Source organism: Littorina saxatilis, linkage group LG1 (assembly GCF_037325665.1).
Source record: "Littorina saxatilis isolate snail1 linkage group LG1, US_GU_Lsax_2.0, whole genome shotgun sequence".
NCBI lineage: Eukaryota > Metazoa > Mollusca > Gastropoda > Littorinimorpha > Littorinidae > Littorina > Littorina saxatilis.
In genome coordinates, this window is record NC_090245.1 from 81,624,321 (window position 1) to 81,648,480 (window position 24,160).

The 24,160-nt window shown below is 39.5% G+C and overlaps 2 protein-coding genes across 4 annotated transcripts in view; one reads left to right on the top strand and one right to left on the bottom strand.

The window, feature by feature from the left end:
• Nucleotides 1-800, top strand: part of LOC138981635 (ribonuclease Y-like) — a 5,924-nt gene extending 5,124 nt beyond the window's left edge. The window contains exon 6 of the mRNA XM_070354631.1: nucleotides 27-800. Within this exon, the coding sequence (XP_070210732.1) occupies nucleotides 27-164 (138 nt within the window). The 3' untranslated portion in view covers nucleotides 165-800. The remainder of the gene's footprint in view (nucleotides 1-26) is intronic.
• A 354-nt stretch (nucleotides 801-1,154) lies between these two features.
• LOC138981565 (uncharacterized) lies at nucleotides 1,155-23,250 on the bottom strand. Of its 3 annotated transcripts, none has more exons than XM_070354534.1 (14): nucleotides 22,715-23,250; nucleotides 21,146-21,178; nucleotides 19,392-19,470; nucleotides 18,960-19,022; nucleotides 18,605-18,687; nucleotides 18,073-18,145; nucleotides 16,629-16,667; nucleotides 14,999-15,050; nucleotides 13,213-13,287; nucleotides 11,957-12,032; nucleotides 10,439-10,556; nucleotides 9,243-9,401; nucleotides 4,303-5,538; nucleotides 1,155-3,289 (listed from the first exon to the last, which is right to left on the bottom strand). In XM_070354534.1, the coding sequence occupies exons 1-14, from the start codon at nucleotides 22,807-22,809 to the stop codon at nucleotides 3,149-3,151; spliced, it is 2,322 nt and encodes a 773-aa protein (XP_070210635.1). In that variant the 5' UTR covers nucleotides 22,810-23,250; the 3' UTR covers nucleotides 1,155-3,148. The 3 variants fall into 3 exon arrangements, with proteins under 3 accessions (XP_070210635.1, XP_070210628.1, XP_070210643.1); XM_070354527.1 differs by having other exon boundaries at nucleotides 4,282-5,538; nucleotides 22,715-23,249; XM_070354542.1 differs by lacking the exon at nucleotides 21,146-21,178 and having other exon boundaries at nucleotides 4,282-5,538; nucleotides 22,715-23,245.
• Between the last annotated feature and the right edge of the window lie 910 nt (nucleotides 23,251-24,160).

Sequence of the window (24,160 nt, forward strand, 5' to 3'; positions counted from 1 at the left end):
TTGTATGTGTCTTTATATTATTCCAGAAGCGGAATGTCGCACAGGTTCTTTGCCTCAAACGCCAAGTGAAGCAACAACAACTGCGCCATCGGCAGTGGATAGAACAGAGTCGCATGATGCAGCAAAACGTTGACGCCCTCAAACAAAAACTTAAGTCTTTGTAATCAAGCGTTGTTGTGAAAGTCGAGAAAGAACACTCTGTTTTCAAGCACAGAAACTCTCTTTTAAGGTTTTTAGATCCTATAGACTGCTTAATCAAGTCTTAACTTTCTTAGATTCATGGCGGTCTAAAACAGTGCTTTACCTTTCTACCAACGTAAAACCGCTGAGCCTGTACTCTTAATGTTGTTTCATTGAAACGTTCACACAAATCCAAGGAGATAAGAAGACACTGATAGTGCATTTCTTTCCTTATTCAGACATTACTTTTTGTGTTGACTTGAACGGCCATCTCATCCACTTCGGTCATTTCTATGATTTGTTTTATAAGATACATTGTGTTAAAGATGTACGACACTGGATTGAAATCTTGTTTTATGTGTGTGTTGGCGATTCAGCGCTGTTTGAATTGTGAAATACTTTTGTCATCACGCAAAGACCTAGCCTCGTTTTCTGGTTCTGGGCCGTTTCCATATTCACTACATTGGGGTGTGCACGTTAAAGATCCCACGATTGACAAAAGGGTCTTTCCTGGCAAAATTGTATGGGCATAGATAAAAATGTCCACCAAATACCCGTTTGACTTGGAATAATAGGCCGTGAAAGGTGAAGGCTCGCCTAACAGGCTTGAGGTTTGCTGGTCGATGTGAATGCATTATATATTGTGTGTAAAAAATGTCTGTTTGTCTGTCTGTAAAAAATTCCATTTCAAACGGCAGAAATTAATATGTAAAGCGCGGAGAGCACAGTTAATTGTGGTTCGCGCTATATAAGCTCTTCATCATAATAATAATATACATGTATCCTGTCTAATTACAGTTTTGAAAATTTCTCAAATCTACAGTTACCCAAAATCTATCCCGAGTAAGGATGGCTTATAATATTCAAAGAGCACACACACACACACACACGCACATACACAGATGCATACACACACAAATATGCACACACACACACATGCATTCACACATACACACTCACACAGAATTATTCACTATCTTATTCCTCACTTTATTTCGATCTTCAGTGTGGCATATACATGTACAATAAATCTAGAAAGAAAAAAACACGATAAGTTTTCCCCTCAAACCTCAATGGAAACAAGATGTTCTTCAAAAGTAACATATTGGTGTGTCAAATAAGAAAAAAGAAAATGAACAAAAAAAACTTCCAGGGTGTAGGAAAAATAGATAGTGTAGTCACGGTTGACTAATATCGTGTAAATATTCAGAGATATAGTCCTCCAAAATCATCTCTAGACACACAGCCTCATAAAAAGAAAATGTGAAACATCAGTATGTATCATTCTATTATGTTCGCAATAAAAGAGATGGACGGAATGTGTAGATATCACGAAGAGGTAGATTACATAATAATCACATGTTTAGCAAAATACACAAAAATGCTTTTCAGAAGAAAAAAGAACCAGTACAGTGGCGCGGCGCCTTGGCAATAATATACCAATTAAATGATCAATGCAATGAAGATGGAGATTTGCAGAATCTGTCCATTTCTTTTGATTCAGGAAGTATATATTATTTATGACCAGGCATGGGAATTAAAAATTGTAAAGAAGGCTGAACATTTGTAACTAACAACAAAGTCGACGGCGCGAAGTACCTAGCCTTACTAGGGGGGTCCAGGGGCATGCCCCCCCCCCCGGAATTTTTTTCTCTCCAAAGAACCCAAATGGTGCAATATTTTGGTGTCATCTTAGCTCCAAATTTGCCATTTAATTAAGTTTTTGGAACCATTTTTGCCTCCCACATTTTTTTTTCGGCGGAAACTTCTGCTTTTTTGGCGGAACAAAAAAACAATTCAGCGGAAATTTGCCTTTCGGCGGACAATTCCCATGCCTGTATGAAATTTCTTAGAAAAAGTACTTCGTACACTCACTTGCACACACCCACACACAAACAGATATTGTAAATGCAAGAGCTCTTCATCTTCATGAAATTCAGTTAACAAATTAATACCATTTTTGTCTGGATTTTGCAGCTGATTACATTTACAATAGATGTTTCAAACTAAAAAATTGCAAAAAAATGTCTTTCCTTTGAGGATTCTTTCTTTTTTTCTTTATTTGGTGTTTATCGTCGTTTTCAACCACGAAGGTTATATCGCGATGGGGGAAGGGGGGAGATGGGATAGAGCCACTTGTCAATTGTTTATTGTTCACAAAAGCACTAATCAAAAATTTTGCTCCAGGGGCTTGCAACATAGTACAATATATGACCTTACTGGGAGAATGCAAGTTTCCAGTACAAAGGACTTAACATTTCTTACATACTGCTTGACTAAAATCTTTACAAAAATTGACTATATTCTATACAAGAAACACTTAACAAGGGTAAAAGGAGAAACAGAATCCGTTAGTTGCCTCTTACGACATGCTGGGGAGCATCGGGTAAATTCTTCCCCCTAACCCGCGGGGGATTTCTTTGAGGATATTTTCAATTAATATAAATACTCTTTTGATGAAATCTTCCTACCCTCATTAATTTGAAATCTTCCTACCCTCATAAATTAATGAATAAGAGCAGGATCCCTTCTGTGCACTGTGATTTTTTTCCTGGAAGGACACTGCAATTTACACTCATTTTACCTGTCTTTTAAGTTTTATATTTTGATCCAAAATCTTCTTGAGACTTTGTGACTTTCCTTTTATAATTTTCTTTGTTAAACTGAGGTTAGTAACTTCATTCATTCAAATGTTCCTCATTTTCTTTTTGTCAGTAAAAAGAAAATGTAATTATAGTGGTAACATTCAAACGCTTCATAGTAATGATGCTCAGTCAAGAGTCTTCATGTCTAACATGTTACAGTTTTCTCTGTTTGAATTAGTGTATTTACCCATTCATATGTTGTTGCTTTTTGTGTCAATAAAAAAGTGTCGTATTGATGACACTCAATTGCTTTTTGGTGAAGACGTTCGAATGTTTTAATTACAGTGATGATGCTCTCAATCCTCAGGCTCCACTGGAACTGACTAGTCTTCCAGGACCTGATCCGGCTGCGGCGGTTGTTGGTTCTCATCCTCCTCTGCCTGCTGTTGTCTCTGCTGAATGAAGTCTGAGAATGGAATGTTGTTGGTTGCCTTGGCGATGGCCAGCATGGCGTCCGTCACACACTGAAAGAAAAATCGAGATGAAAATTAAAAAACGAAGATAAAAAATGTATGATAAATCATGCGAGGAAGACAAATGCAAGGAATTAAGCAGGCATTTGTGTGTTAATTAGATTAGTTTACATCAGAAAAGAGGAAGAAATCATGCAGAAAAGAGTTACTGTGAGTGTGCACAATATTAAACACAAAATTAGTTGTGAAAACATTGCTAGCTAGCATGCACACACAACTAAGCAACAACTATACAAGTACATTTTTGAAGAAAACTGAGAGAATATTTAGTTTTTGTACAAAGTAAATTCACATACTCATATTTTAGAAGTAATCTGATAACATATTCCAAACCTGCTTCTTAATGTATTTAGTTTTCACGGTTATATGAAAAGCTAGGATACCTTAATTGATACCTATAAAATGTAGTCCTATACCGACCACAAATTGAGGACATTCAAAAAATGAATAGATAATTAACACAAACATAATTGTACATGCTCTAATTCTCATGCACAACTCCCCCCATCTCTCGCCACAGATTGGTGCAAGAAATATTTTCTGCTTGAAAATAAAAAGAGCAAAGCAAACAGGTTCCCTTATGAATCCTACCAAGAGATCACTTAATCAGTTCAGCATGACAACAAAACAGCATAAATAAGTGTCCTACAGGCTGAAAACAGAAACTGCAAGTCACAGAAAAATCAAACTCATGCAAAATGCAAGGGTAATTATAGGGGAGAATCTCCAAACAACACCAATAAAGCAGAAGCTTTGTCACAAAATACTTCAAGGCAAACTATCATGATCAAATGGTGAAATGCAAAAGGGAATTGAGGTAATGTTGAACGCAAACAGGAATCATCCAAGACAAACTGGAATGATATCATTCAAACTGAAACAACCCAAGGCAAACTGGAAATATGCAACATCAACTAAAAGCATCCAAGGCAAACTGTAATGATCCAACTGTTTGTTTTCTACTTTACACAACTGGCACCCACTTCAGATTCAGTCTCAGACACCTTTTCTTCCTTTTGTTTCCAAGGGCACTGGTAATTGCAGCATATGACTGCGCGAGTAACAGTGGAGCCCCCGCCTTGTTCTTGATACCCTTCTGTGCTGGTTCCATCTCCCATCAGCCGGCAGGCCTCACAGTTAGGTAGCAGGTATTTAACGGGTGGGTGGTTGTGCTTGGCTCCTGCACCGGCACCCATGTGAGCACCTTGCGCAGATCTCGCGGTCAGCTTTGTGTTCCTCAGCAACTCTTCCTGTGCGGCTTCCTTGTTCTCGTCCTTGCCCTCCCAAACCTTCATGATGCTCGCCTGCTGGTCGTGGCCGAAGTCAAAAGTGAAGGTCCAGGGTTTGCTGCCCTTGCTATTCATAATAGCATCCAGGGTAACAGCCTCCTCTTCCGACGACAGCCCAGCGCCAAGGAAGATGATCCCTGGCACTGCTGGGGGCACGCTGCGAGACAGGGATGTGCCTGTCGCCGTGGCGATGTCTTCGGTCGAGCTCTTCTTCCTACAATCCTTGCCGGCGGTTACCATGTTCATCCTGAGGACTATGCATTCAAGTAAGACGTTATGGTCATCCAAGGCCTTGAACAGGAAATTAAATACTTGCTCCGTCACCTTCTGCGTTGTTTTAATATCATGACGGCCCTCACGCAAAATCTCAGGCTGTAAGATGGGCAAAATGCCATTGGCTTGGCAGATGCTGGCAAAGCGAGCAAGGGTGTTGGCGTTTTCCACCAAGGCCAAGTAGGAGGGAGTGTCATCAGTGATTTTGAACTCGCAGCGCCACCGAGCAAACTTGACACCAGCTTTCTTGTAATCCGCACATCTCACTGCCAAGTCGTCCAGACCCTCTGAGCTGAACTCATCCTGAGTGCCGGGGATGAGCACAAGACCTTGGTCCATCCGAACACCTGGGTTGATTCCCTTGTCCTCCATCAGCCTCACTAAAGATTTCCCGTTGGCGTCCGCCTGGCTCAGATTCTCTGGGAGCATGACAATTCCGGAGATACAGTCCCCCAGGGAGTTGTCGCTGGTCAACACCAACTGCCAGTACCTGCATCTGTTTTCCTCTGTGTTCTCCACCTCAATGGTCTCCAGGCGTTTACCCATGGAGTGAATGGAGTCATCGGCCGCTAAGATGCCCTTACCCATACCAACGATGGCATGTGCCATTTGGCGTAGGCCTGCCTCTTGCTTTTGGGTCAGTTTGTCTCCGTACTTCTCGGAGAACAGCCATGGCTTCTGCACAGGCAAACAGTTAGGCCCACAAGGGCATCTTAAAGTGCACAAGGGCATCTTAAAGTGCTGTTCACATGGCAGACTTGCAACCAACTTTTCCCCAACATTAATCGTTTGAAAATCGCTCCCGAATCGTCGAGGCCAAGTCGGCGAAAAGTCTGCCATGTGAACGGCCCCAGTGATTTAGGAACGATTTAGACCAGACTCAGTAGCGACTCCAAAACTCAGTCGAACACTGCTCGAATCTGCCGTGACCTGACAAAGATTTTCCGCAGACTTTTCTTATCGTGCTTACTGATTGGTTAACTCTAGCCAAACTGCTCTTACCCGCATTAGGAGGTAGCTCTGATAGCTACACAGGCCTTCAAGTCTGGCAAGAATCGTCGCTTAAAACTAGTTTGAGCGTTTGCACTCTTCACATGGGCAGCGATTTTTATTTCACTTGGCGCCGACTAAAATCGTGTGAAAGTTTGGGAAAAGTTGGTACAAAGTCTGCCATGTGAACCCCACTTAAAGAGAAGCTCACAAAAAATCTAAAGTTTGAATTTGAGTAGGCAGTTAACTACAGCACTGGATGAAAAAATCAACAAAGAATTGAAAAGGGGGAATACAAAAAGATGCATTATAAAGGGGGAGATAAAAAAAAAGTGTTTATATGTTGTCACCTCAAGGGGACACTTGGTACAGAGAAGCTAGGTGACGGTGTCATCCCATTGGAAGATTTTTTGTAGGACAAAATCACCTTGCCATACTGAGGCAGCTGTAGTCTGTCTTCAGAGGAACAAAAGCAATGGTATATTAAGTTATAAAAAAAACTAAAAAAACTACTCTTGAAATAAGGAATGGTAAAGAAAATATAGCGTCACTTGAGGTTCATGGCCACATCATCTGAGAGTAAAACTGCGTGATCACAACTCACTGAAGACAAAGATGGTGGTAGCAGGTGATCTGGTTGAAGCAAAACAAAACCCCTTAGAACCAACACTATATTATATACATCACTAAGTCCACAGAGACATCTTTGAAGGGAAGAACTGCCTGCTGAAGCTCACTTAAAACAGAAGCTGACTGCAACGTATAAGTGGCCTTCCGTAGGAGCTATAGTTCGCAACATGTAGAGCTAGGGCTTGGGTGTTAGATGAGATATAAAGCGACATCGACAGGAAAAGGTTAATGTATACACATGCAGTGAAGAGGAGAGGCTGTGTGCCAAAACATATCCACTACCTACCCCCCCCCCCCCCCCCTAAAAAACAAAACAAAAAAAGTCATGTTGCAAACAAGACAAAAATATACACAAAAGCTGACTCTTTAAGAAATAAAGGTTCCAATTCCACACTTTTGGATTATTGAAACAAGAGAAATTGGACTGCGACTGGTATGAGATAATGATAGCTCAAATCCACTCTTATTCAGACTTAAAAGTCAGCCCAAATAACAACCCCAAAAACAGGGAGAGAAGTGAGCATCAAAACCACAAAAAAGAAAGAAAGAACTAAAAAACTAAAGAGAGGACCCTGATCAACACAAGAAAGTATTTAGAATAGGAGTGTAACAGTTGATTAAGTGCTGTACTCAAGATCAGTGGAATAATCAGTAAGTAGATTATGATGCATAAAAAGTTCCTAATACCTTTTGGAGTACAGTATCAATTATAATTAAAATATGTAATTAATAATAATCTGTTTGACTGATTTGTATGTTAGTTGGATTAGTTTTTATTATTCTAACATATGACCAAAGAAGTTTTCATACATATATTTTGTTTCAAAGGTACTTCAGAAATCCTTCAGTCTCAACTTCCGTGCATAAAATGAGGACACAGTGCATTTTTTTTTTCTCAGAACTTCACATGCTTTAGAATGTCATTGTTATTTGATCTGAAACAAAACTGAACAGCATATAACTTGAACATTATCAAAGTTGATACTTGTATCATTGCAACTTATGAACTGCCTGTAATTTTTAAACACACTTTGCAAAACACTCTAGCATTATATAAGTAAAATAAGATTAAATTTAGTTTCTTTCCTAAGAATGACTAACTATTCTGAAATGTAACTGTTAATTGTCCACACCTTTTCCACTTCTGTGCACACTTTTGAGCTAAGACTAGCTTATAATATATTCCACCACCCTAGAAATGCTTGAAGAAGCCACACAGTTAGGAGTCAGTTCAAGCGATTAGAAGAGCTAGCAACCCACTCTCTGTGTACATGCTGTGCCACTCATTTTTACCACGAGTTGCTGTTATAGCCTAAGCCTCAGCCTTTGTCTCTGGTTGTGCATTGGATTCTTTTTCTTTGTCTTCTTCCTCCTTTTCTTCTGCTTCCTCTTCTTTTGCTTCTACATCTACGAATTCATGCTCCAGAAATTCTTGTGCCTGTGTCATAAATATCAAAACTGAACAATTAACGTAACCCTTGTTCAAACATATACCCAGGTGCTTTTTGTCAAACATATACCCAATATGTGACCCTCCACCACGAAATGAGTCGCATGTCACATTTGCATGATTTTCATATTTTCACATTTTCCTTAAGAGTTTGTTTATGCTCTATCCAGTGGTGAAAACCGTTTTAGAAAAGAGCGAAAACTGTTTGAGTTATAAGCCTGTGACTAAGGTGACCCTCACACTGTTACTAGACACTCCCCGGACTTAAATTAAGCCTAGCGCAGAACCGCGCGAGGTGACATGCGACTCATTTCGTGGTGGAGGGTCACATATATTGACAATCTCACATACATTTTTTTTCTTTACATTTTCATATTGTAAGCTTTAAGAGTATTAAGGGATGTTTATGATTATGCCTTTTATACAGGCTTCATGCTCACAATTTTTCAGCATTGCTACAATTAATAGCTGTAACTAAATATTTCCAGTTTGTTATGCATTACTACACAGTACGTATTTAATGCTATCAAATTTATAATTCATCGTTCTTTACACAGGAGATGGCCTGTCTTAATGCTAATGATATGAACATGTTAGAATGAAGCGGAAACAAATCAGTTATATATGAGCATTATAGAGGTAAGGCAGGAAAATCCAGATAAACTCCTGAAGTTTGGAACGCTAGACTATTCAATCTGTCAATTACTGGCAACTTTGGTTCTTCTGTTCTCTCCTGTTTAATCACACAGTTGTAGGTGATGAATAAATCCTGCAGTTGTGAGTCTTATCACTTCAAACTCAAGTGCAAGACAATCTACAAAAATCTATACGGTACTCTACGTTGCAATACGCTTGTGTCTGACACTATAAGCCCACGCATCCCAATAACAGAAAACAACATTTGTACAAAACTTCTTTATCACTTTCGTATTGGATATGCTATGATTTGCTAGACTGTTTAGGCTAGCCAACATTATTATGCTGACAATATTAGACACAACTGCACCAACTGTAAAAGCAACAACATCTGAACCATTCCTTTAGTTCGCACAACAACCAGCTATATATCCCCCACAAACCGGACCTATACTTAATACAGTGGAACCCCCTTTTAAGACCCCCCAATTTAAGACTTCCTCCTTTTTAAGACCTTACTTTTTTAGATTTCTGTTCATAAGCTCTGTAAATTTACCTCCATTTTAAGACTCCCCCTTTTTAAGTCCTGATTTTCTCAGATTTGTGGAGGTCTTAAAGGGGAGGCTCCACTGTACATGATAATTAGCACACAAGTGCAAACCAACCAAAACCATACCTTCAGCTTGCGGCGAGCGTTGAAAACCTTGATCTTCTCCATAGCGGATTCCATGTGCTCGTTCTTTGCAGCACTGCCCTTGACCCAGGGATGTTTCAAGGCCTCTGCTGCCGTCAGTCGCTTCTTGGGTTCAAGCACAAGCAGCCGGCGAACCAGGTCCTGTAGAGATTGAAGACAGTAGATAATTGTGATATTCTTACATACAATCAGAGAGGGAGGAGTGGTAATATCCTGTAGTAGATTGTGTCTATAGCAGACGATCCTTCTCTATGTACAATGCAAGGGAGGCAACTCCCTGCCATCCTGGGGCAGCCTCGTTGGCTAGTACCTGAATAAACCACGTTGTCTTTACACTCGCTCGTCCTAATTTCTGTTTGTATGCAAGGATACTACAATCATTTTATGAGGTCATAGTAGCCAAAATAGTTGGTAGAGCACAGTGGGATTATGATTCTAAGGTCACATTGGGGTGTGCACGTTAAAGATCCCACGATTGACAAAAGGGTCTTTCCTGGCAAAAATGTATAGGCATAGATAAAAAATGTCCACCAAATACCCGTGTGACTTGGAATAATAGGCCGTGAAAAGTAAATATTCGCCGTAATGGCTTGAGATTTACTGGCCGATGTGAATGCGTGATATATATTGTGTAAAAAATTCCATCTCACGCGGCAGAAATTAATATGTAAAGCGCTTGGAGAATGTCAAGCGCTATATAAATCTCCCATATAAATAAATAAATAAATGTTCGGATCCAGGCCAGGATTAACGGACAGTAGGTCTGTGTGTCATTAAAACAGCGAGGGCTTCTTTGATGACTCGGGGACAGTATCCATGTCTCCCCCCTGTGTCACCACTGTAGCACATTAAAGGCATAATGAATTCTGCCAGAGGTGCAGGTGGCTGATTATACACCTATAAACACACAAACATCTGGGGAGCACAACTCTTGTTGGGAGGAAATAACCTATCACTTCTCACTAAAACTTAACAAGCAAAATGTAATGCAAAAATGTGTCACACACACACACACACACACACACACACACACACACACACACTGACACACACACACACACAGTCAATCTTCCTCTTGGCAGTGGCAGGATGCAATTTCGACACACACACACACTGAGTCTCCCTGCCTCTCTCACTCTCACCCACCTGCACCTTAAACGCAGACAGTTCATTATTACCTTCGCGTTTTCGCCGATATCTTCCCAGTATTCATTGTCAAAGACGTAATCTCCCTTGATGATTTTACGGAACATCTCTGGTTCACTCTCAGCAAAGAAAGGCTCGTAGCCACAAAGCCTGGGAGAAAGAAGCAGTACACAAAAACGGTCAAATAAAATGTCCATTATCCTGTTGTTTCTGCTGTCATGCAAAATATCTGTGTTGTTGTCGTTAAGTGTTGTTACTGTTGCTATTTTGGTATTTGGTTTTGACGATGTAGTTTCCGCTACATATAACCATAATAATGAAATAACCACTTATGTTTCTTTCTTGCTTATTTAAATCCAAAATATCCCGAAAGCCACATTGCAGAAGACTTTCTTAATACATTAAAAATGTTTTAAATAACCTCAAACCCTGGACACTTTTTTTTAACCTGTTTACCAAAACACGGGGACATAAATTCATGCAACGTTCTATTCTTTTCTGTGCATAAAAGTTGGTACTGGAAAAGAATTGTCAGTTTAGGCGGGGTTCATATCTCAGCAGATGTATGAAGCAATATTAGCAGAAGTTAGAAAGAATGAAAGACTACTAAGACAAAATAAACAAGTAAACAAGTCGCGTAAGGCGAAAATACAACATTTAGTCAAGTAGCTGTCGAACTCACAGAATGAAACTGAACGCAATGCAACGCAGCAAGACCGTATACTCGTAGCATCGTCAGTCCACCGCTCACGGCATAGGCAGTGAAATTGACAAGAAGAGCGGGGTAGTAGTTGCGCTGGGAAGGATAGCACGCTTTTCTGTACCTCTCTTCGTTTTAACTTTCTGAGCGTGTTTTTAATCCAAACATATCATATCTATATGTTTTTGGAATCAGGAACCGACAAGGAATAAGATGAAAGTGTTTTTAAATTGATTTGGAAAATTTAATTTTGATAATAATTGTTATATATTTAATTTTCAGAGCTTGTTTTTAATCCGAATATAACATATTTATATGTTTTTGGAATCAGCAAATGATGGAGAATAAGATAAACGTAAATTTGGATCGTTTTCAGATTTTTAATGACCAAAGTCATTAATTAATTTTTAAGCCACCACGCTGAAATGCAATACCGAAGTCCGGGCTTCGTCGAACATTACCCGACTAAAATTTCAACCAATTTGGTTGAAAAATGAGGGCGTGACAGTGCCGCCTCAACTTTCACGAAAAGCCGGATATGACGTCATCAAAGACATTTATCAAAAAAATGAAAAAAACGTTCGGGGATTTCATACCCAGGAACTCTCATGTCAAATTTCATAAAGATCGGTCCAGTAGTTTAGTCTGAATCGCTCTACACACACACACACACACACACGCACAGACACACACACATACACCACGACCCTCGTTTCGATTCCCCCCTCGATGTTAAAACATTTAGTCATAACTTGACTAAATGTAAAAAAGGAATCAGTGTCCTTCATCAGACACAGGCAACTGAATTACATATATTGTGAAACCAGAGACAAAACGCGCTCATGCTTACAAGATGTAGGCTATGATTCCAACACTCCACAAGTCAACCGAAGGTGTGTATGGCTGGCCCTTCAGCACTTCTGGGGCTGTTCAAGGACATAAAACACAACAGGATCAGTCAATAGAATACATTCCACAGTGGAACCCTTCTTCCAAGACATCAAATAATGTGAGAAAATGACGTCTTAATTAGCAAGGAAGGAGTCTTAAAATTGGGGCAGGGGAGCTAGGGAGGGATCATAATAAGAGGGTTCCACTGTACTAGCATCTCCCTCCTCTACTTCCTTGTGAAACACACATGCACACACACAAACAAAGAAATACCAAAACTGACACTACCATTAAAAAAATAAGGGCATGGATGCATGCACACAATATGTTACCGGCTGGTTTACCTTCCGGTACGAAGAGTAAAAAAAGGTAACTTACTGCTTACATTTTCACCACGTACAATAGTCTGCTAATAATCCTGACAATCTCACATACATTTGTACCTGCGATGAAAGAATATCTCATGATAACAGACATCTTCTGGGGTACCTTAGTCTATTATTTTGACAAAAACTATACCTTATTTTTAACCACATAGAATACTCGGCTGATAATCCTGACAATCTCACATACTGTACTGGCACCTGCCATGTGAGGCCCCGCTGATGAAAAACACCACCTCGCAATAACAGATCTTCTGCGGTATAATATTTTAGTAGCAATTATCTTGACTAAAATATACCTGTCACCTGCAACGTAGCGACTCTTTGAGTGCGCTAGTCCCTTGACAAAAATATACTTTTTTTTAATATCTCATACAATACTCAGCTAATAATTCTGACAATCTCACATACAGTGGTACCAGGCTGCCATGTGAGTCCCCTCCGATGAAAAAACTTCTCCCAATAACAGACATCTTCTGTAGTCCCTTAGTCTATCATCTTGACTAAAATATACCTGTCATGACAGGACAACTGCAAGGTAGGGACACTTTTCGCTAGTCCCTGGACTAAAGTATACATTTTTTTTTTTACCTCATACAATTACTCAGCTAATAATCCTGACAATCAGCTCACATCCAGTGCCACTTGACATGAGAAGCCCCTCCAATGAAAGAACACCTTGAAATAACAGAAATCTTCTGTGGTACCTTAATTAGTCTATTATCTTGACTAAAATATACCTGTCATGACGAACCACCTGCAATGTAGGAACGCTTTGAGCTAGTCCCAAAGTATGCATAGGCGATATCAACGCAAGGTGTTATATTCTTACCACAATATCCAGGTGTTCCACAAACGGTTGACATCTGAACTTCTGGTTCAATGATGCGCGACAGTCCAAAGTCAGCTGCAAATGTGAAATTATTACAATTTGTATAAATTAATGAGTCGCTTTAGGTATAATCTTGAAACTCAACATAAAAATCAGTGCACATGTTTGCATTATTAACATATCCAGCAACCACAAAAGGGAAACAAAGTGTCTTACATGTGTACAAACCCATGACCTGAACTGTATATATATATATATATATGTATAGGTTACAACACGAGTGGTTTTTTATATGGCTTGTATTTCAGTCAAGACCCAGCGGATGAATATCATCGGGAGACACGAGCCTCTGGCGAGTGGCTCTCGATTGATATTCCCGCTGGGTCTTGACTGAAATACAAGCCATATAAAAAACCACGAGTGTTGTAATCTGTATATCCCATTCTACCATCAAACACAAAGTGTAGACTACTAGCGGCACTGTTGCGATCTGTGCAGGGTAAAACTGTTGCCAGCGAGACTTAGCCCTTTTGCAACCTTAAACTAAGTGACCGTCGCTGAAAAAAATAAAACGAATGAGTGCATCGATAAGTACGCAGTAACACTACTTTCAGACCATTTAAAAGCTTTAAGTAAAGGTTCATAAGTTGCAAGAAAGTAATGAAGTCGAATAGAAATTAATTTAGTTGAAGCGCACAATTCTTTTGTTTTGCGTTTCAGGTCGGCAGAACGGGCGAAACGGGTTTGGGACCCATTTGGCTTACTCGATTCAGAATCGATTCCACGTTGTTTTTCTCTAACGTGTGTAATTAGGCTTATTGACAGAGAAGCAAATTTTAGGGAACAAATATGTAGGTTTAGATTTAACCATTTGCTCCCTATTTGAAATGTATCTACGTGATAAACTGTTTTGCGAGTGTGTTTGCATGGATGAACTTAAACTGGTATGCGTGTGAGGAAAACGCGACCGACACGTCTGTCACCGCCGATTGATTGCATTTTGAAGGAATATGACTGGATTACGGAAAAATATGTGGACTTACTGCAGAGCCAGGCAAAAGAGTAGGCCTAGACTTGCTCGCAAAACACGTGAAACAGCCGATGTTTGATAGCTGAAGGCGCACACCAAAACACACTACCGACAGATTCTCAAAAGTCGTCTGCTAACGATGCAAGGGGAGGGTACTCGTGTTTTTGTTTTGGTTCGCTAGCATCTGGTTATCTTGTAAGTTGAATGTTCGTTTTTTTCGACCTGCATTGCTTTCATAATGAAAGAAACTTTTGCTTATTGCATCTCATACATCAGATCAGTTCTGAGATTCATTTTTGCGTGCAACTGATATGGTTTTCTGAGCCGTGCAATACGATTTTAGAACTTCATACAAATGTGTCACATTGTTCGGCGCGAGGTCAAAGGTCGGGAGGAAAGTAGTCCTTTGCCCAAATCGGAATCTGCACTATCATATATTTTTTGGAGTCCATGATGTATTTATTGAGCTATAAAAATACAACATATATACCCATACTGAAGTAACAGAGACAAAGAAGGGAGGTCATGGGATATATATATATATGTAATACTGTTTTCATACTCAAAGATTCAATCTTCCACACACATATATAACAAATGTAGACACATTATTAATGTACATTCTCCCAGTAATAATAACAAACCACCCCTCCCCAATCTCAATCCTGAAGAAAACACACACATTCATGTCAGCATGTACGCACGTTAGCACGCTCGCACGTGTATATATACACACACAAGAAGAATCTGCTTTACCTATTTTCAGCTTGGAGTCATCTGTCATGCTTTCGTACAGAAGATTTTCTGGCTGTAAAGGAAATAGAGAAGTTCTTTATAATTCAATTCAATGTCAACAATTTCAGCATGAGAAGTCATAATATGATTGTCAAAAGTTGGCCTTGACTCTTTAGTCTCAAGACTTTATGAGCCACATGATGCAAGAAATCAGCAAGACAAAGCGAATACAAAAAACAAGTCGCGTAAGGCGAAAATACAATATTTAGTCAAGTAGCTGTCGAACTCACAGAATGAAACTGAACGCAATGCCATTTTTCAGCAAGACCGTATACTCGTAGCATCGTCAGTCCACCGCTCATGGCAAAGGCAGTGAAATTGACAAGAAGAGCGGGGTAGTAGTTGCGCTAAGAAGGATAGCACGCTTTTCTGTACATCTCTTTGTTTTAACTTTCTGAGCGTGTTTTTAATCCAAACATATCATATCTATATGTTTTTGGAATCAGGAACCGACAAGTAATAAGATGAAAGTGTTTTTAAATTGATTTCGACAATTTAATTTTGATAATAATTTTTATATATTTAATTTTCAGAGCTTGTTTTTAATCCGAATATAACATATTTATATGTTTTTGGAATCAGCAAATAATGGAGAATAAGATAAACGTAAATTTGGATCGTTTTATAATTTTTGTATTTTTTTTTTACAATTTTCAGATTTTTAATGACCAAAGTCATTAATTAATTTTTAAGCCACCAAGCTGAAATGCAATACCGAAGTCCGGGCTTCGTCGAAGATTACTTGACCAAAATTTCAACCAATTTGGTTGAAAAATGAGGGCGTGACAGTGCCGCCTCAACTTTCACGAAAAGCCGGATATGACGTCATCAAAGACATTTATCAAAAAAATGAAAAAAACGTTCGGGGATTTCATACCCAGGAACTCTCATGTCAAATTTCATAAAGATCGGTCCAGTAGTTTAGTCTGAATCGCTCTACACACACACACAGACACACAGACACACGCACATACACCACGACCCTCGTTTCGATTCCCCCTCGATGTTAAAATATTTAGTCAAAACTTGACTAAATATAATTAAGAGAAAGAAAACTGAATACAGTGGCACCTGCAATGATGCTGGACACATCCCATAAAAGGGTATCTTCTGTTGTTCTTTTCTCTATTATCTTAATTAAAGGCAATTATACAATGCAGGTACACTTCTGGTTGGTCCTAAAGGTATTATTTCATTGCAGGTAACGTGCGGTACCTCTGTTTAACGACTTTAAAAATGTAACTTAAATACGGTGAGGGGTTGTATTATATAGAGTTTTACTTTGTTAGGTCCATGTTCGGGGTCACCTAATAATCTGGAATTACTTGGGCGTTTTGCTGGATGACGTCAACAATTAATGACATTACTATATTACTCCTTTTCCACAGTATTTCATGCCAATGACTCTTTACATTTTGACTGAAGTTTCAGAGCTGAATGAACTGCCCTGTTGCTGCTACAACGTTAGCATCAAAAGAGTGGAAAACAAGTCTGCAAAACCATTTAAGGAACAACATTCAACGTTAAAGTACAAAAAGTCAACTTTATAGTTACAGCAACTTATAGTGAAAGGAATGTTCAGTATACATACCTTCAAATCTCTGTGCACAACCCCATTGGCATGCAGGTACTGGAAATTAAAACAGAGCAAAGATACATGCAATCATCGTTACATCTGTAATTATATGTTCAAGCATGCACACAATATATGTATCATTATCAGCCAAACCTAGATGTTGATCAGACACGTGCTACAGGTAATCTGCATCTAACCCCACCATGCCTTATACAGTGCAACTAGTGTCAAGACAGACACTATAAGAACATATGATACTGTAATGCATTCAATATGTAGAAACAGGGGTACCTGTATCACCCAGGTCAGTATTCGGATGGAGTGATCGATCTCCGTGAAAAATATTTCCTGTATGTATGCACAACATCAACATGGCCAGAATGAAATGTGTATAATTCTTTCCCTGCCAACATCTTGTGATCACATCAGAAATGTTCGGGAGCAGTTAACATGAGAAAATTTGCCGACAATACAATTACCACAGTTCATTGACACAGATACAAAAAGAATATACAGTGGAACCCCCCTTTTAAAACCCCCCAGTTTAACTCATTGTCTCCCAGGTACGGATATATCCGTACCCACTCACATGGCTCTATCTGACCAGGTACGTATATATCTGCTCAGACTGTTAGCTTCAGTCGCTTCCCGTAACTTCCATCTAATGCCTGCATTCCAGCGTGTTGATAAACAGTTACTTCACAGTTACTACAATTCTGAGTGACCTGCTGCAGCACAGGCTAAAAAAATCTTGGTCGGCTAAAAAAATCTTGGTCAACATAGGTGGGGTAGAAAGTGTTAAGACTTCCTCCCTTTTAAAACCCTGTTTTCTCAGACTTTCTGTTCATAAGCTCTTTAAATTTACCGTACTTTCCGGGTCATAAGGCGCGACTTTTTTCCTCGAGTTCGACCCCTGCGTCTTGTATAACGAAGCGCCTAATCCATGTATGAAATACGAAAAAAATCAAAGAGACCGCTTGAGTACCAGTCAAACAACTTGTGATAATGCATGTTTCAGCTACTAGGTACTGCCCTGCCTTTGATCTGGCCGCACACACAGATTTCCACTCTGTTAAACTCGGTCACTGACCGGTCACTGACCCCGATGCAGGAAGTGTTTCCTCTCTCAGATATGACAGGGGAACCACCTCTCATGGCAAAAACTGGGTCATTTTGGTGCGCCCTATCGGCCCCCTGCGTCCAATGGGTGACTGGATTACAATTTTTTTTAAAAAGAAGGGGGTGCATCTTAGATAACGAAGCGCCTTGTCACCCGGAAAGTACGGTACCCCCATTTTAAGACTCCCTCCTTTTTAAGACCTGATTTTCTCAGATTTTGCTGAGGTCTTAAAAGGGGGGTTCCACTGTATACATCTTCCTGGTGGTCTCATTTCTTTTCTTTTTTCTTCAGTATATATATAATAGTTACTGTAGATACAACTGAAAAGGTTAGCCCAACCTGTACGCCATGAAGCATATCACAAACAGCACGGGCAGCATCTTTCTCTGTGTAATATCCTCGAGTGACAATTCTGTAAAAGAAAGGAAGATGGTCTTAGAGTTAGAAATGTGACAGTTACTCAAATAAAAGCTCAATCTAAAGTTGCGACCATTATAATTAACTGCACACCCTGGTGATGCAAAGTATCCCAAGAATCAGAACCTGTGTGTGTGTATGTGCGCGTGTGTGTGTGCATGCCTATGTGTGTGTGATGCATATGTGTAGGTGTATGAGATGATGTACACGTCTATATATATATGTTAACCCGTGAGCGGGGGTACATGTGTCTGTGTGTGTGTGCCCATTAATTGATACACAGTGTGCTCTTACAGTTCAACCAGTTCAACATGCATGATGCACATGCAATTAAGCAGGTCTTAGTGGTGACATTTTTAAACCGACATGTAAGTGATATGCCATGCGAATCAGTACACAGACATTATGCCAAGATTTACAAAAGGAAAATACTTTCTAGGAAACTTTCACTAACCTGTCAAAGAGCTCACCCCCTGTCACCAGCTCCAAAACAAGGAAGATCTGTGTAGGCGTTTCAAAGACCTCTTTCAGTCTGATCTGCAAAGCAACATTTATGTATGAATCAGTCTGCTGCCACAAAGCATCATTTCACAAGATTGTTGGTATTCTTCTAACATTCAACATTTCATAAACACACAAAAACTGCACAAACACACACACAATGTGTTGATGCATGAAGGTCTGCTTTATAGTTTATACAGATATTGACAAAGACAATTAGATCATTAGAACAGACACACATTAATTCACACTCCAACACACACACTCGCATACACAGATTCAAAGCATTAAACTTCATGTCTGCTTACTACATATGGGTTGTACAGTCGCAGCAAGATGCCAATCTCTGCACACACCACTTTCTTGTCCACCTGCAGCAATGTCAAACATTCAACAAAGTTGAAAAACAAAGTAAATCTAACAATAAACCCAAACATGTTTCAACCTCCTTCCCTTGTCACAGATATAGTCTGTGCTAGTGCTCCCACTTTTACTTTCTAACCCCATCCGCATCAGACTCCAAGGAGAAATCCTTTGTGTTGTGGACAATAACTCATTAACTGCTCAAATATTCACACATTTGCATCAAGCTTCAATATCATTTATTATCCCAGAAGTCTCTAGCTGTACCTTCACCGGTATGGTTTCAACCATACTTTTGGTCATCTGTCATTCTGTGTACAGTACTAGTACTACAGAACAAAACTTTATTACACCATAAAAGTCGAATGAACACTCACATTCTTGTTAATGATCTTCGCAGCCCAGTTCATACCAGTGCCTTTCTGCTCGCACTTGAAAACACATGATGTTGCTCCGCTGAAATAGATTAAGCGCATGGCGGCATGCATTCAAATTCTAAAGTACATGTCGTCGCTGGCCTTCGAAGACCTCGTATCTTCAAAATCATAGTTCTGAGATAATGACAAAAGAGTGTTTTAAAAATTCAAATTCCTCTTCACCAGATTTATGTTTGTTATAAAGCATAGGTAACAACTCGATTAATGATTCCTGGTCGTTTCTAGACAAATACAATATTTTGGCGAGTTTAGATCAAAACGTGTAGATACGAGGTTTTCACTTTTTTGTTTTGAATTTAAGGAACAATTACGAGGATTTTCAACAGACTCGCAGGGATTCAAACAGACAATACGAAGTTTTCCCGCTAATGTCTCAACACCCAACGCAATACAAGGTTTTTAAAATCAGGGGAAAAAGACCTTTGCAAAATAGATAGAGTTACAGACGGGCGCAGTGGCAAGACGTCGGCCTCCTAATCGGGAGGTCGTGAGTTCGAATCCCGGTCGCTGCCGCCTGGTGGGTTAAGAGTGGAGATTTTTCCGATCTCCCAGGTCAACTTATCAGTCTTATGTGCAGACCTGCTAGTGACTTAACCCCCTTCGTGTGCACACGCAAGCACAAGACCAAGTGCGCACGGAAAAGATCCTGTAATCCATGTCAGAGTTCGGTGGGTTGTAGAAACACGAAAATACCCAGCATGCCTCCCCCAAAATCGGCGTATGCTGCCTGAATGGCGGGGTAAAAACGGTCATACACGTAAAAATCCACTCGTGCTAAAAACATGAGTGAACGTGGGAGCCTTAGCCCATGAACGAAGAAGAAGAAGAAGATAGAGTTACAAGCTTTTCACAGATGATAGGAAAAAAATCAAGGGACGGAACCATGCAAAAATCCGAAAATCGGGAAAATGTAAGTTACGAGGTCTTCGAAGGCCAGTGACGATGTAGTGTTACAGGACAATAAAACAACACTAATGATCAGATGTTACAATTATGTGTAAATATCATGTTTTCCTCAATGAAAAATCCAACACCTTAGCATAATTTACGTACTTATTCGTTAATGGTGATCTAACAGCATTCCATTAATAATAGAAATGCATTTTTCTGTTGCAATGATAGAATTAACAATAACATATTAACAAGTTGATTTCTATTTGTTAAATGACACAAGCTTACCAGTTCAAGTACCACATGCAAAAAAATCATATGATGGCAAAAAACCAAGGCCAATTCGAAGAAACGCTTTTTTGCAAGAACATGCACTCACACAAACACATGCACACACACACACTTACACCATTTAAATAAAATGGAGTATTTTATGCAAATGTTATCAAATTTATAAAAATTAAAAAAAGCATCAACATGAAAGATACCTTCCTTCTCAGTATACTCACATTGCGATCAAAACCTCCATGTGAGCTTAGCAAATGTCTGAAGATGCCAACAGCATGGTTAATTTTGAAGAAAAAGAGTAAATTATAAGGTGCCTAGTACTCTTCACATACATCTACTGATCTAGGCTGTTAAACCTGGTATAAAATATATTTTTTGTGTCATATGAAGATGTATGATCTTTATTGAATCTTCAAAGCTTTGGATCATGATTTAAATAAACCCGAAGGAAGGTATCTCACTAAAATTAAAGTAAAACCAAAAATATTATTTCATTTCATGCCATGCAGTCTTACGGGAAAATGTGATCTTTTATGAGAAGTGACTGACTGAAAAAAAGAAGTGCACAAACAAACTTGCATTAAATTTTAAAACGTTTCTAAAAAGTGCTACTGCTCAAGGACAATTCTTTCAATTACAGTTCACATAGTTACATATCAGCTTATTATTCTGGTGCTGAAACCTCAATACAAGAAAATATGCTGCACTCAGATCAATCAGTCAATGTTTTATTCTTTTAACATACATTTGTTAAACTTTTTAGCCATTATTTCTTTGCCAGTCACACTGAAGAATTCACGCAAATCTGAAGAAATGTTGGTAAAGGAGAACCGACACACTGGTTTCCCTCTTTTTACATTTAGTCAAGTTATGACTAAATGTTTTAACATCGAGGGGGGAATCGAGACGAGGGTCGTGGTGTATGTGTGTGTGTCTGTGCGTGTGTGTGTGTGTGTGTGTGTGTGTAGAGCGATTCAGACTAAACTACTGGACCGATCTTTATGAAATTTGACATGAGAGTTCCTGGGTATGAAATCCCCGAACGTTTTTTTCATTTTTTTGATAAATGTCTTTGATGACGTCATATCCGGCTTTTCGTGAAAGTTGAGGCGGCACTGTCACGCCCTCATTTTTCAACCAAATTGATTGAAATTTTGGTCAAGCAATCTTCGACGAAGCCCGGACTTCGGTATTGCATTTCAGCTTGGTGGCTTAAAAATTAATTAATGACTTTGGTCATTAAAAATCTGAAAATTGTAAAAAAAAATAAAAAATTATAAAACGATCCAAATTTACGTTCATCTTATTCTCCATCATTTTCTGATTCCAAAAACATATAAATATGTTATATTTGGATTAAAAACAAGCTCTGAAAATTAAATATATAAAAATTATTATCAAAATTAAATTGTCGAAATCAATTTAAAAACACTTTCATCTTATTACTTGTCGGTTCCTGATTCCAAAAACATATAGATATGATATGTTTGGATTAAAAACACGCTCAGAAAGTTAAAACAAAGAGAGGTACAGAAAAGCGTGCTATCCTTCTTAGCGCAACTACTACCCCGCTCTTCTTGTCAATTTCACTGCCTTTGCCATGAGCGGTGGACTGACGATGCTACGAGTATACGGTCTTGCTGAAAAATGGCATTGCGTTCAGTTTCATTCTGTGAGTTCGACAGCTACTTGACTAAATGTTGTATTTTCGCCTTACGCGACTTGTTTCTATTGTATTAATATATTTTTGTACTGTCAAAAAAGTCTACTAGTACGTACTAGTACTGTTTTATTGTTTTTTTACCGGTTTTTTATGTTGTCAAAAAATTAAGAACAATCAACGTTGTTAATGTTCTTTCTCGTTTTCTCCTTCTATCTGCATTTGATTTACCACCCGCCAGCTTCTCCCCAAACCAGCACTGAAAGGTTATTAAACTACCAAGTTCCTTGCATTCATCATTAACTTTAGTGACTTTCTGTATCGATTCGATGCAACGAATATACAGTCAACTTGGCTCCTGCGACGTACCATACCAGAACCAGAACGAAACAGAATCTGAGAACTTCTCAAAAGTTTCACCTACCGACCAAGCTCCTTCCCCAGGGAGTAAAAGTCCTCGAAGGCCTTGTCGCGAATGCTTTCCTTGATCCAGTAGTCTAGTTTTTCGTGAGCGGGCATTCTGATATGAGTTCTCTGCTGTGCTTATTCGAACAAAAACACGATGTCGCGGTGTGTTGCTACTGCCCAGCCGCCATTTGTAAACGTAGCGACGTGACGCTTCGAGTCGGCGCAGTCCGCGCTTCCCGTGTCTGATAAGAGGCCCTGAAGGGGATTGAGTCCTGTGGTGTTGACTGATCATGGCGGGGCCTGACGTGGGGTGAGGTGAAAATGGCACAACAACACCCGTAACAATAAAAACATCAACATCAGTAGTCAGATTCTTTACCCTTGATTTGCATGATAAGCTAGTACGTATCAACTACGGTACCTAATTATTAATGCGTAGAATTGCAACGGTTGACTGACTCGGTGATTAGTGATAAGCCCCCGGCACAGATGCATAGCATAGTGTGTGTTGACATCTCGATCTGTCCTAGGCGTTTCTGGTATGGTTGAAACTGGAAGTATCATTTCTTGGAAACTTGGAGGCTCTAATTTGACGTTTTCGGTTTGTCCTTTTGTGTTTTGGATTTTGGAAACAAAGATCCACTGCCGGCAAAGGTTATGTATGTATGAAACAAAAACTTAGACAAGTTTACCAGTTTGCGTGTAGTCTGGGACATGCATCATTGGTGTTAGTGTCGGTGTGATTATTCCTGAATAACGTCTCACGTCAAACTGTATCATTATTCTGCTGCATACCGCTCCGGTCTACACGGTGTACAGAGACACTTGCTGTCCGGAGTTTGTGTCGAGGTGTTTGTCTGCATGTCAACGTTGAACTCTGATCTTTGCTTCATGTAGATCCAAGGTCGGAGACTGACTTTGTTACGCTTTGTTCTGCTTATATGTTATCAAGATGTGTTGCCTTGCATAAACACACCACCGCCATTGGTTAAAAAAAAAACACACACACACACACACATACACAAACTGTAACAAACAATGGCGAACAAATGCAAGAAAGCTAACACTGAAAAGGAAGAAGGGTGTAAGAATCCATTTGAAGAAGCCGACATTATGTCAGACGTAACTTTGGTCGTGGAAAACCGAAAACTGTTTGTACACAGGACATTACTGGCTCTCTACTCTCCTGTGTTCCAGCGAATGTTCTTTTCTGAGTTTGTGGAAAACACCACCACTGAGATAGAACTACCCGGCAAGAACCACGAAGATGTTCTGAACTTTCTTCTTCAGTTATACCATAACGGGGACACCCCGAAGCGTCCCGGTACCAAAGCGTCCCGGTACCGAAGCGTCCCACTATAACGCGTCACAGGACTTAGACTTTTTTTTTTTTTAAACCTTGAGACACTGACCGTAATTTGACCTTGACTTGACTAACCATATTTATTTTTTTTAAATATAA